At 43.9% G+C, this 14,556-nt stretch overlaps 1 protein-coding gene across 2 annotated transcripts in view; it reads right to left on the reverse strand.

The window, feature by feature from the left end:
• Positions 1 to 14,556, reverse strand: part of DOCK1 (dedicator of cytokinesis 1) — a 525,518-nt gene that overhangs the window by 59,180 nt on the left and 451,782 nt on the right. For both annotated transcript variants that reach the window (XM_078434961.2, XM_078434960.2), the window contains exons 34-37: positions 10,592 to 10,677; positions 10,251 to 10,407; positions 3,567 to 3,607; positions 2,024 to 2,114 (exon numbers count right to left, since the gene is read on the reverse strand). In XM_078434961.2, coding sequence (XP_078291087.2) covers positions 2,024 to 2,114; positions 3,567 to 3,607; positions 10,251 to 10,407; positions 10,592 to 10,677 — 375 coding nt within the window. The remainder of the gene's footprint in view (positions 1 to 2,023; positions 2,115 to 3,566; positions 3,608 to 10,250; positions 10,408 to 10,591; positions 10,678 to 14,556) is intronic.

A 14,556-nucleotide genomic window follows, 5' to 3' on the forward strand; every position in this document is an offset into this window, starting at 1 on the left:
ATATCTACTTTATGTTCATGCGCACACGCGAGCGCTTATGTACTATAAGAGAGTGAGGGTGAGTGAGTAGCTTGTCAACCCCATTTTAATTTTCCTGGTGAAAATAAATATCTTCATAGCTGCAAAAATGCCTTATTACTGAAATTTGGGTTGCTAACAAATGAAGGCCATTAGAATTCGCAGTGGCATGGCTGGTGTCAGGTCTGCTAACTGAAATCTCTATCTTTGTACATTGCATTCCTTGGGAGAGCTTTATGTGGGGTGAAGCCAGAGGGGGGGTCTACTGATGAGTGTTGATGAGGCACCCAGACTGATCCTCCTCCTGTTTTCCTTACAATGGACCCTTTTGTTTTCAGGCAAAGGTACATCTCCGCACTCCAACATCTCCACAGCAGCCGGTGTGTATTTGTAACACCAAGAGATACTAGAGATTTCAGGGTTGGGCCAAAGGCTGGAAGATTCTTGCTGGAGTTTCACTCTTAACATAGTGTCCTCCTTAATGCTTCTCAACACCCAAAAGACATTGCTTAATGCCTGTTTTACTGTGATCTTCTCTGGTTTTCTTTCTTCTAGTTTTTGGTGTTTGGGGGGGCTGGCCTGAGTTTGAAAACAGGATTCCTTGAATGAGTGGTCTTTATGTTGGGTCACTCAACTAAATTTGAATTCTCCTAACCGTTCTTGTTGATCCAGTTTGTAATTTTTCAAAATTTTTTATAAGGATGTAATGGAAAAGATGATCTAATGATTAGCTAAAGTATTAATACATAAAACTAGAGGTTGTATAGCATTTCCTTCACCTATCTACTTATCCATCCATCTGCCTACCGACCCACCCACCTACACATTTATCCATCCATCCATCCATCCATCTATCCATCTATCCATCCACTCATCCATCCATCCATCCATCCACCCACTTACCCATCCATTCACCCTTCCATCCATCCATCTATCCGCCCATACTTCCATTTATTCATCCATCCATCCATCCATCCATCCACCCACTCATCCATCCATCCATCCATCCACCGACTTACCCATCCATTCACCCTTCCATCATCTATCCACCCATACTTCCATTTATTCACCCATCCACCCATCCATCCATCCCTCCATCCATCCACTCATCCATCCATCCATCCACCCATCCATCCATCCACTCATCCATCCATCCATCCACCCACTTACCCATCCATTCACCCTTCCATCCATTCATCTATCCACCCATACTTCCATTTATTCAACCATCCATCCATCCATCCATCCCTCCATCCATCCACTCACCCACTTACCCATCCATTCACCCTTCCATCCATCCATCTATCCACCCATACTTCCATTTATTCATCCATCCATCCATCCATCCATCTATCCATCCATCCATCCATTTATTTACTGTGGGTCTACTCAGTATAATTAACTGGGCTAGAATTGGGCATCAGGGAAGAGCATGAATACATTCCTGCAAACAAACATTCAATGTCAAAAGATATCTGCAAAACAAAAGAATCCTCACAGCTGAACGTTGTCATGCCAGACCTGTGCTCAGGAGCAACACTCCGCGAGACTTAGGCAGGAGGTGTAACGTGAACCGATGGACTGATAGAAGATCTCGATGTGAATGCTTTGCTAAGATAATTAGGGATATGTCTCATCCTATCCTACCCTGAGCTGTCGAAATTCCTTCTTACTGATATTATTCTCCACTACCTCTGAGTTCTGCTGGCATGGATAAGGAACCGTAGAGTCTCTAACTCGCTGCTAGCCGACAGCCCAGTGATGGCTGTTTATGATGCTCAGTGATAATCTGCTATGACATCTTGTTAAATCTGCATTCAGTAGGGCCAAGCCTACAATCAAAGTAGCTCCTAAATAGGTCTTTGTTTATGTCACTACATTTAGTCAAAATCCATAAGATCTTAAATCATAGGTTTACTGGAATGTATCATGGACACACAAAATTTTAAATAATCTCAGAACATATAACAACAGAATCATAAAAGCGTGTAGTAATTTCTATTACCTTCAGAAGCTTTGCATGGAGAAGCAAGGTATAAGCTGCCTCCGTGTAGTTATCACACTCTTTATGCAGGTCACACAGCTTGTACAAATACCTGAGGTGACGAAATAGACAGATATTTCTCACATGGGAACACATCATTTGTGCCGAGGATTGCAAGAGCTGAATTCTACCTTCACCAGCGCACCATAGCTACACCTTCTTTTTACAGTGCTCACAACTCACAATGCCTTGAACACTCTGGGTGCAGGAAGCACTAAGAAAAACCAACAAGAGAAATATACAATCATACATTTAAAAAAAATTTTTTTTAACATTTATTCATTTTTGAGAGACAGAGAGAGACAGAGCATGAGCAGGGAAGGGGCAGAGAGAGGGAGACACAGAATCGGAAACAGGCTCCAGGCTCCGAGCTGTCAGCACAGAGCCCGAAGCGGGGTGCGAACTCAGACTGCGAGATCCTGACCTGAGCCGAAGTCGGACGCTCAACCGACTGAGCCACCCAGGCGCCCCCTATACAATCATATTTTTAAAAGAATTTTGAGTCCTCCCTTTTCAGGATGAAAAGGAAGCTGGCACAGGAAGACAGAATTGTACTTAAAGGGTTTCTCATCCTTTTTAATCTGTTCCAGAGTTTTCTTCTTATATTTGAAATGAGATTACGATGTTTGATTGTGATTTCTTACATTTCTATTGAATCCAAACACACACACACACACACACACACACACACACACACACCCATAAAAATACAAATCCATAAAAATAAAGGGCTCTGATGATCACAGTGAATGTGATCAAAAGAATTTCTTTGCCATTAAGATATAAAGGTTGCTTTTTTAGTATAAAGTAAACTACATTTTGGATAAAAGAATCTAGTTGTTTTCCCAAAAGTTTATTAAGTTTCTACGGCATATTTTTATAAGGGAGAAAGGAAAAAATTTTTAGAAATCAAGTTAGACAATCATGCTTGATGTAATAAACACATCATTAAACATGAATGTCACGTGATGTATCCTTACTCTATTCTGCTAAGTTATAGTCTTGCTAAATATTTGACACTCGCCCCCTAAGGGTGACCAAGAGAGGGGGCTCAATCACAGCCCACCCCTCTAGAGAAAAAGGCAAGTGAAGGAGAAAAATCCAGCAGACAATATAAAACATTGGAACACAGTGTCAGTTAAAGTAAGAATGGACTGAAAAATTATACTATTGTCCATATGTGCTAAAATTAAAACTGGATTTCTCACTTGATCATATGGTTGTCTCTTTTCTAAAAGGCCATATGGGTCAGTCAAAAGATACAAAAACCCTGTGCAATAATAATTTATGGCTTTTCTCTAAGGTGGCTAAATATGACCGTCAAAGCTCCGTGTTGGTGTAGATAAACTGGGCCAGGAGTCAGAACACATCAAACTCTACCTTGAGGGTTCACGATTCCTCCAAGATAAACCCCCACAGTTGGAAAACATTTGTTAGCATGGACGTAACAAACAGCACTTCTAATAAACATACAGAGGTGCAAGCAAGCATGATGCCTACCTACCTTATATACATTTCTTCTCTTTCAATTTCTTTGTAGAAATTCTGAAAAATCAAACCACAACACTGTTTTGAGAAACCTGTTCTATATAAGATGTCACCTGCGGATTAAATCATCATGGTTCTTCACTTTGTGTCAAACACAGCCAAATGGACCCAGCCCCTTGGTTTAGAACCATAAATTCACATAAAATGCGAAATTCACTTTTTGAGGGGGCAATTTTAATGATTCCGTTTCTTGCACTGTGAGGACAAAAACCTACTTCTGTCATTGAAGAATCACCAGTCGTTCGTTAAAAAATGGTATTACCCAAAGATACGACAGCTTAGCCATTCTTAACTGTTGTAAAGTCATTAGAAGATAAAAAAAAAAAACAACCCAGCAAAGATCCCAAATTTGGGAAGAAACCTGAACGTGATTTAAGACATGCTGGGCCCAGCTTTGGCAAGAGCCCCTAGAAGGCAACATGGTATTCGAGATGTGTGGTGATTAATGTGGTAGTCACCAGCCACATGTATTCAAATATAAATTAAATTTAATTAAAATTAAATAAAGCTAAACATTTGCTCCCTCTGTTACACCTGCCATGCTCTAAGGGCTCAGTAGCCCTATAGGGGTTAGTGTTACTGTATCTAACTGTGCAGATATAGAACATTCCCATTCTCACAGAAATTTCTATTGGACAGTGCTGTTCCAGACAGAGGGACCTTCCAAACCATAGGAATTAAGTAAACAAACAAACAAACAAATAACTGGTTGCCATTTGAACAGCACCTTCTGTATACGCTCCAATGAAGAAAGATTAATGAGCAGGTTATAAGCAAGGGGTATTTCTGCATATTGTAAAATATCTTCTGGGCGAGCATGAAAATTTCTATCAAAATGGTATTTCTTAATGTAAACGTCGCTATAAAGACTTTAAAAACTTTACCATACACAAGGCACCAAAAAGGTACAGAACAGTCACCTAACCAAGCCGAATGGCAGGCAACACCACGGCCACTTTCGGCGTGAAATTTAGCACCTGAATCTGATGTGCTGACTCTGGGATCAGGGCCTGAGATACCAGTGAATATCACTGCTATAAAGGAGTCCAATTATCCCATAGATGGCGTAAGTTGTTTAATTTCATTAGCAACAAAAGACACTGCCACTGGAACTGATTTCTTTGAAAATAAGTGATAAATAAATACAAGAAAGAGGGGCACCTTTAGAAAAATGCTCCAAGATTTTCATATTTGGCTGCATCTGAGATGTTAATGTCCTCTGGTTTATACGCTATGGCTCAGTAATGAGGATATTTTCAGCTGACAACTCAGGGAGACATAACAAAGAGAATCCGCATCAAAGGTAGAGGATGAGCCCTTCCAACTCTAACTCACCAGTATTTACAAGCTACGACTGCACACCATCCTATTCTGCGCTCAGATTTTTAATCCTTTCCCAAGCGTTTGATCATTCGCCTTTACAATTTCACAACGGGGATATCATGCGACCTTTATTCCTCTCTCACGGATATGGAAATGTCTTCCGTTTCCTGCCTGTGCTTAGTTCTGTTCCCTTCCTAGGACTTCAAAACCTCTCTAGAACTGAAGAACGCTCATCTCAAAACCGTTTCTATATAAAACTGTGGGTTTCTTACGTAAAAGTTCACGTTGCTCTGGCGCCCCACTTCTGGGCTCTGTCGACAGCACCCCGCCCCCCCATTGTCCCCTCTCTCAAGTCCCTTCCGCACTGGTGCTCAGGCTCAAGCTCTACCAATCTCTGAGCAAGCCTTTCTGGACCAGACCCTCTAACACAAATGCATCACTATGCACCACTGATCTTCCAGAACTTACACATTTGCATCATATACCGGTGCTGTACTCCCTCCTGAGTACTAAGATTTTTAGAATTCTCGTGAGAACCACTTTAATTAGCATTGTAAAGGGGCCATGAAGAATGTCACTTATGTCTATAAAGTAACAGTGAGTCCACCACTCTAAGAGAGGGCTAAGTTGATGACAGCATAGAAGAACTTGGTCACACACAACAAAATTACCAACCAGTAATGAAAGACTGCAGGATTATGAGGTGACAAGGAAATTCTACTGAATTACAAATGTGCTTTCTGTCCAGGGGGAACTATGATCCAATGTCATGCACATGTGCTTACAGGGAGGTGTTCGTCTAGGGGTACTTAGGTCATTGGACAGAGTGACTGCTCATCTCTCATTAAAAAAAATTTTTTTTTAACTGCAAGGAAGAGTAAGACATTAATGAACCCATATAACTAGAATGTTCCACTCACTCCATTTAAAAAAAAAAAGCACTTGGGGTGCCTAGGTGGCTCAGTCAGTTAAGCGGCTGACTTCAGTTCAGGTCATGATCTCACGGGTCACAAGTTGAAGCTCTGCATTGGGCTCTGTGCTGATAGCTCAGAGCCTGGAACCTGCTTCAGATTCTGTGTGTGTCTCTCTCTCTCTCTCTCTCTCTGGCCCTCCCCTGCTTGCACTCTTTCTCTCTCTCAAAAAAATAAACATTAAGAAAAACAAAACAAATTACAAAATAGCACTGGTTCTAAAGGAAATTTGCCAATGGGCTTAAAGGGCATCAATAAACCCTATGTTCTTTATTCTTTTTTTAAATTTTTTTATTGTAGGATTTCAAGAGGGTTTCTGCTTAGTGATAAACGGAGTACATTTTATATATTACTAATGGATGTTTATACATCTATATTTTCTAGAGATCAATATACATTTATTTCATAAGAAAAGTACCAGGAGAAAAGGTGAAAATGGTCCAGAGACTTAAAATATATTTATGTTTTGGGGCACCTGGGTGGCTCAGCTCAGGTCATGATCTCACGCTTCATGGGTTGGAGCCCTGCATCAGGCTCTGTGCTGATAGCTCGGAGCCTAGAGCCTGCTTCGGATTCTGTGTCCTTCTCTCAATCTGCCCCACCCCTGCTTGTACTCTGTCTCTCTCTCTCAAAAATAAATAAACAAAACAAGATCAGAAAGTTTAAAAAATTAATAAATAAAAAATAAAATATATTTATGTTTTTACCTCTGTGACTAAATGTGAGCTGAGTAGTGAATATTAAAAAACCTGTCTAGAAAAACCAGGTTTTCTTGTTTCTCTTTAATCCATAGATCCATTTTATTTTTAATTTAAAAAGATGTTTAATGTTCATTTATTTTTGAGAGAGAGAGAGAGACAGAGAGAGACAGAGACAGAGAGAAACAGAGAGAGGGAGACGCAGAATCAGAAGCAGTCTCCAGGCTCCGAGCTGTCAGCACAGAGCCTGACGTGCGGCTCGAACCCACGAACTGCGAGATCATGACCTGAGCCGAAGTCGGACGCTTAACGGACTGAGCCCCCCAGGTGCCCCTATTTTATTTTTTAAATGAAAGACTTGTGATAGGTTGAGAACCATCCTGTGATCCCAGGCATTGGTTAAGAATGGAACACCTGACTCTTCATAGAATGATTCAGGATGTTCCAAGTTCAAAGAAGTTAATGATGTCAGATAATCTCAGGAATCCTGGATGTGATTCTTGATTAAAGCCTAGCTAGTGCTGACTGCACTAACAACAGGTACGTGCTGAGTGAGGCTCCGTATGAAAGAGGAACAGAGGTTAATCAGAAACTGTGACTGCAAGTGGCATTTCAAGAGCTTATTTTCTGACCCTGGGTCCTGATGATAAAAGGCCACATTCAGAGCACATCCCCACTAGGTTTCGCGTCCTGGTGAACACGAGAGATCTTGCTTCAAAAAAAAAATAGTATTCTCAAACATCGAAGTTGGAAAGCTAATAAATCTATTAATAATTCTTCTCTCTGGACACAAATCAGCTTCTTAGATGCCCTTAGAAATCAGGAGGAAGAGTATGTCCATAGTAGGGAATGATTTCAAAGAGGTTTCTACTTCTCTCCTGCAGAAAAATATTGATTTCTAGCTTCATGTTAACCATATTAGCATCACAGAAGTAAATTACTCTGAACAAAGGCAAAAATGCAGGAAGACAATGAAGCAAGGGCCAGGGCATTCCTGTGCAAAAGACTGGGGCCTTTACCTGAGGCAGAGCTCACTGCTATGCTACACACAATTAGCCTACAAGTGAATGTAAAAGTCAGCACAGCAGTAGGCCAGATCTCAGGGACGGAAGCCAGAAGTCAGTAATTCTTCCAGTTGCCCAAGACCCTTACGAAACATATGCAAACATATTTCAATCTTTTAAGCTGATTCTTTCCTCGGCTGTGGCCAGTCTATTAATGAGACCAAAGACCTTCTTTATTCTGTCACAGTGTTTTGGATTTGTAGCATTTCGTTTTGATTCTTTCTTAGAGTTTCCATCTTTCTGCTTATTATACTCATCTCTTTCTGCATAAAGTCTCCTTTTTCCATTAGAGCTCTTAACAATTTAATCATGGTTATTTTATTTTTTTTCTTTTTAATTTTTTAACGTTTATTTATTTTTGAGACAGAGCATGAACGGGGGAGGGGCAGAGAGAGAGAGGGAGACACAGAATCCGAAACAGGCTCCAGGCTCTGAGCTGTCAGCACAGAGCCCGACGCAGGGCTCGAACTCATGGACCGCGAGATCATGACCTGAACCGAAGTCGGCCGCTTAACCGACTGAGCCACCCAGGCGCCCCAATCATGGTTATTTTAAATTCCCGGTCTGAAAATTCTGAAAACATCTGCCAAAGCCAAGCCTGGCTCTGATGTTTGCTCTCTCTCTCTTAAAACTGTGTTTTTGCCTTTAGTATGCCTTGTAATTTTACGTTGAAAGTGGACATGACGTGCCACGTAGGAGGAATCCAATCCAGTACTGGCTCTGGTGGTGGTTTTTGCTCCTGGGCTTCTGCTTCACTGTATCCTCTTGTCTCTCCAATTTGGGGGCCAGCAGTTTTCTCTGTAGAAGGTGTTTATCATTCATCAAAACAGGTGGCCTATCCACGGATGGCAGGGGCCGGGATGGCTCGGGAGCTTTCAGCTGCCAGTTTCTTGCACGAAGCACGAATGCGGTATGGACACTACACTGGATGGAAGGTGAAAAACATTTCCTTTTGCTTTTAAATCCGAGCATCTCTGGTGGTTTCCTAAAGAGTGAACGATCGGTCATATTCCTCTTGGCACAAAAAGCCACTTCCAGGAGCTTGAAGGGCCTACGAGCCCATTCAAAATGGCGGGCATGGAAGTGAAGGCAGAGCAGGTACATGTCATCGAGCGACCAGATGATGATACTCCAGATCCAGGGGAGTAAAGTAAGGAGCACAAAGCAGGAGTAGTGCCTCCTGCCTCGGGTCAGGCAGGGGAAGTTGAGGATGACCCTCTCAGGGCCAAGAGTCTGCTCTTCTGGCTACTTACCAGAGGAGGATGACACAGAGAGAGACAGACATCTTCGAAGCTGGGTGTGGGAGTCACGTGGCTCCTGACAGCCACGGGGTTCGCCAAACACTCCCTGCAGACGAGCTGGTCATGAAGCTTCCTGAAAGCGCGATGCCCTGCCTGAAGCTCACTGCTCCACTACTGTCTCCGGCAGGCGGTGTCCACAGGACCTGGCCATGTCACGGTGACAGCAGGGGTCAAAGAGGTCCGTGGACGGCAGCGGCCAAGTCTACCCAAGCCATCTGCTATCCACGAGACCACGAGCTAGCTCCTCGTGGCTGCCGTAATAACTCACAGTAAACCTGGTGGCTTAAAACGACAGATATATATTCTCTTGCACTTTTGGAGGCCAGAGTCTGAACTCAAGGCTTCAGCAGGGCCGCACGCCCTCTAAACGCTCCAGGTGTAAATTCTACCCTGCCTCTTCCAGCTTCTGCGGGTGGTAAGGGGGGTCCAAGTGCCCCTGGGCTTGTGGCCACATAACTCCGGTCTCTGTCTCCATCTCCACATGGACTTCCATGTGTCTCCTTTTCTGTCTCTCTCTCTTTTTAAAATGTTTATTTATATTTTGAGACAGACACGCAGAACGCGAGTGGGGGAGGGGCAGAGAGAGAGAGAGAGAGAGAGAGAGAGAGGGAGAGAGACAAAATCTGAAGCAGGTTCCAAGCTCTGAGCTGTCAGCACAGAGCCCGATGCAGGGCTCAAACTCACAGACTGAGAGATCAAGACCTGAGCTGAGGTTGGCTACTTAACCGATGAGCACCCCCACCCCCGCCTGGCGCCTCTCCTCTTCTGTCTCTTACAAGAACACTTGTTATTGGAGTTAGGGCCCACCTGGATAGTAATTCGGGATGATCTCTTCTGGAGACCCTGACCTCAATCACATCCACAAGGAGCCTTTTTTTCCAAATGAGGTCCCGTTCGCGGGTTCCGACGAGTGCGATGCGGACCTATCTTTTGGGGGCCATCATTCAACCCACGACAGGACATGCTTGCCACCTCCTAATAGTGATGCCCTTGAGACCTATAATCAAGGAAGGTGCTACCCTGGTTCCAAAATAAGATGGCTCTTCCTTCTTAGCCACGGGAAGAACGATGTGAAAACACCTGGAGGGGACAGGATTTTGCAGACGTGTTTACAGTGGATCTGCAAAAACAGCTCTTCATTTTCCCTTCCCCTGCAACAGACGAGGAAACAAGCAAAGGCAGTTCCGTGGCCAGCTGTCACAAGGCTTCTGAACTTTTTGAACACAGTACGTTTCTGGCTTACTGTGAAGATTGGAAATTTAATTAACTTGCATTTCACTCACCAGCACGTTGACAGTGCAGCTCATACGATTTTCTTTGTTCTCATCATGCATGATGGTTCTATAATCCAGGAGTCTTTCCATCAGGCGCACAACGAGTTTTACAAAAGTTTCTCCTGTTTTGGCGAGGTATTTGTGTTTCCTGCAGTGTTCCAAGAGGCTGAAAAGTAATTATGCACACGTTGTTAATCCCTCTCAGAAAAAGAAACTTGACTGGTGCAATTTAAAATATTTCCCATTATTAACACGTTTTAATTATTTCTGGGCTACAAAGTTCATTGTAGTCTAATTACAGTCTCCCTGTCTCTATTCTGACATAAATCCTACTGTTAATCAACACTTACATTTTATCAAATAACACTTTGTACTGTTCATCTCCTCTGCCTCCTTCCACTTCATGATCCAGCTTGGTGATGATCTCATTTTCAAACTATAATTAAGCAGAGGAAGCGTAAATAATCAGCATGGCGGATATTTCATTTTATGACTGAGCATCAACGGCACGTAAATCGGGGAGAGATCCTCATCAGATAGTGACCCTACGCCTTTGAAACCTGATTTTACTTAAGAGGTACCATCCCCAACCCCCTAGAGATGTCTGATGATCCCCTGCCACAGGGGGACTCTTCCATTTCCTTCCCTGGTTAATGGAGCCTAAAATGTACATTCTGATGGGAGGAGCAAGGAGCAGAGAAAAGAAAGGCGAGGGAACCGTAGGACGAATAATCAAGGAGCAACACGAAAAAACGTCTCAAACTTCATCTCCACCAACAAGTAACATCTAAAATAGCTCGTTGGTTCCTGGAAAAGAACAGATGGCGTTTCACTTGCCAGCAAAAAGTTCTCTGCAATCACAAAACATCGAAGGGGCCACTTCACTGCCATTCCTTGATGGGTCTAGTGAAATACCTCACTTGGGTTGAAAAAAACCATAAAACACAGGAAGGACAGTGTCTCTACAAGACCAGCAGACGTCCCGAGAAGGTCCATCTCCAGGCCTTTCCTTGAACATCCCAAAGCTTCTGATCAGATTTCCAGAGCAAGGGGTGGGAAAGGATCCTCAGAAATGCTCCCTGGACCGAAACCCTGTCTCTTGGAGTTTTGGGGAAAACTCTAAACTCTGGAGAGGTACAAATCTCCAAAAGATTTTCACAGGGGTCATGAGCCTTGTGGCTGACGAGGCTGGAAATAACTACCTAGGTAATAATGGATCTGTGCTCATCCTCACTGCCCAGTCTCCCGTCCCTGGCAGAATTCAGGGCCACCTCCATACGGGATTCTCGCCAGGTGAGCGCCATGTTGCACGAGCCCTGAAATCACCCATTGACTTGGGCCAGGAAGGAAGGAGGCCCCTGAGAGCGTTAGTTCCCGTAGAGCAGGAGATCACCACACCGAATTGAAAGAAGACTGGCAGAGGGGGAATTGAGGGAAACAACGGCTAAATTCAGCGTACAGAAAGCAAGCACACCCTCCATGTAGGCAAGGGTCTCTAGGATCCCTTTAAAATACATGCTCAGTGGGCACCTGGGGGGCTCGGTCGTTGAGCGTCCGACTTTGGCTCGGGTCACGGTCTCACGGTTTTGTGGGTCCGAGCCCCGCTTGGGCTCTGTGCTGACAGTGCCCAGTCTGAGCCTGTTTCAGATTCTGTGTCTCCCTCTCTCTCCCTCTCTCTCTCGGCCCCTCCCCCACTCGTGCTCTGTCTCTCTCTCAAAAGCAAACAAACAAAAACAACATACAAAAAAAAAAAATACATGCTCAGGCAATGCTATCCAGGCTGACAATCCCCCGAGTCTCCCGCTATTACCAGGATCCTATAGTTATTTAAGCTGCGTGACAGACAGAATTTTCGTCTCTCCTGGTCTCTTCCAGAAGGGCCCCTGGTGGTGATGTTCTAATGGGAGGACCGTGCTACGTGCTCATGAATCACTGGAGAACGAGTGCTAGACTGGAGGTGGGGAGGGCTTCCTGTGTCAGCAGAGGAGTGGTCCAGCCAGTCGCTGAGACACACACTGTGCTCTTGGCCCCACAGGCCAATGGATGGACACGTTCATCTGAGGGCTCACAACAGGACTGCAGGCACCACGGGCTGCACCGGTCAAGCAGGGTGCCGCCGCTGCTGCTGTTGCAGGGGCAGCTGACTGTGGCACCCGTGGGGCCGGAGGCAGGGGGGCTGGGGAGACCCAGGGAGGAGCCTCAAACAGGCACAGACCCGCCTGATCTGATCAGGACTTGCTGCCTAAAGCCACAGTTCTATCGCACTACAGATGAGGCGGAGGCTTAAACAGGTCTGGAGAAGAGTATTGATTCTTGGTCAACATCAAGGACTCAACAACACTGCAAAACTCTGGACCTCAGTGAATCCTGCAATTCTCCTCTTGATCTCTCCATTGTCTCCTCCCCAAGCAAACAGCCTCTTTTTTATTCTGTTTGGCCTGAAAAGTTCAGGGATTTTAGGAGCACAGGAAAAGAGGCAAGTCTAGCGAAGAAGAAAAAAGAACTTGTATCGTTTTCACCTGGAGCCTCATGATAATGACTCTACTGTGAAATCAACCACCTTTTGATACTAACCCACTAGGACTTTGTTCTTTACAGAAATTCCTCAGAAGGTGGGGGCTCTTTTGGAATCAAATACGAGGTAGATCAGGTGCCATTAGGCTACAAGTTGACGTTTCCAGCCAATCCCATTTCCCAGAGGGTACCACGATGGGAGCACCGTAGGGGAAGTATTCGGTGGGTGCTGATTCTTCAGAACAAACAATGGAGGGATCAAATAAGACTCAATTTAACCAAAACACACAACCGCAGGCCACACATGTTCAACGAGCATACAATGAGGAAGGCACCGGGAATTCAGGAAAGTACGCTTTATCCCAACATGGACAAACACACACAGGCATTTGAGACCGCTCATCGCCGGTTAATCAGGAGGTTATTTGAACTTGGGAGTCTACTTTAGGGAAATAGCATGTTTTCTCTGCTTCCGCGTAAACCTAGCTGTCACAAACAAGGGCAATAAGGAAACTCCAGCTCCTTAAGTATGCTGCTTATCAAATTTTGACTGATGAATTTAATGCTTCCTCAAATGAGTGGATGAATGAGAAGTAAATCAGAGAGCACAGCTGATTCTAATTTTACTAACCTCTAGTCTAAACTAAGTGATTTGCACGAACACCTGGCAGCCCTCTTTATCAGCAAGGATTCAATACCCCAGATCTGCAGCTAGCCTCTCGTTCCAGGGCCTCCATTATTTTTTTACAGAATATTCTAGAATTAATTTGTTAGTGTACTGAGAATGGTTATCACAATCAGGACTAAATGATCCTGTCCAAATAAACTGGAGAAAGTCCATTTGCTGATAGAGCAGAGCTGATTTAAAAAACAAAAACAAAAACAAAAACAAAAACAAAAACAAAAACAAAAACAAAAACAAAACAAAAACAAAAACAACTGTGCTTATTCTCTTACTCATAAATGCACACTGGTAATTTCCAGCAGGGTTCTCTATGGTGAGATTAAAATTAGCAAGGGTTTACTGTGTGGCTCCAAAGGTGGTTGAGGCAAAATCATTATACTTCCTCTCTTTTCTGAATCACCAGTATCACTACAAAAAGGCCCACAGGGTGTCCAACTTAAAAAGCTGAACAGAGCATCTCCAAGCCTCCCAAACCAGCGCCCCTCCAAGAATATGAAACAGAGTCCGTGAGAATACAGGGCTTTTCGGAAGGTTGACAGCATTGTTAATTCAATTAACTTTGAAAGGAATGACCGCTTTAGCCATTCACTGCCACAGTTAACCACGGGTTATTGGCTCCAATTTAAGAGATCGTGGAGTGAAGGATCTCAGCAGTGGATAATCCAAAAGCCACTTTTGTTTGCTTTAGAGTGCATCTTTTTTTTTTTTTTTTTGGAAGTTAGATTTACCATTCCTGCCACCATGCCCAGATAGATGCATAGAACCAGGCCTGCTCCTCTGGCATCCAGGAGAGCAGACCCAAGGGATCTGAGGTTATGTCAGAGCAAGGAAAGGGAGCCGGGCCAGGATGGAAAGGTTTGCACAAATAGTTTATTTACCACATTGATAAAGTGCTTGGAGGTTACCAAGAACAGGATGAAATCTGAAAGCTAGGAACATGGCTTTCTATGTCCATTAGCAAAAGCATTCCTTTGGCTTGCTGCAAATACGCCTTCGTGAATGTGCTCTGCCCACGGGTGCTCTGCTTTCTGCTGTTTTTTGTTTTTGTTTTTTTTCCCCAAGAAAATGTGTTCGCAAGGTACTGGAGGGAGGGCCATGATTTGAGAGCACCCTCTG

The sequence above is a fragment of the Panthera onca genome, chromosome D2 (assembly GCF_046562875.1).
Source record: "Panthera onca isolate mPanOnc1 chromosome D2, mPanOnc1 haplotype 2, whole genome shotgun sequence".
NCBI classification, from domain to species: domain Eukaryota; kingdom Metazoa; phylum Chordata; class Mammalia; order Carnivora; family Felidae; genus Panthera; species Panthera onca.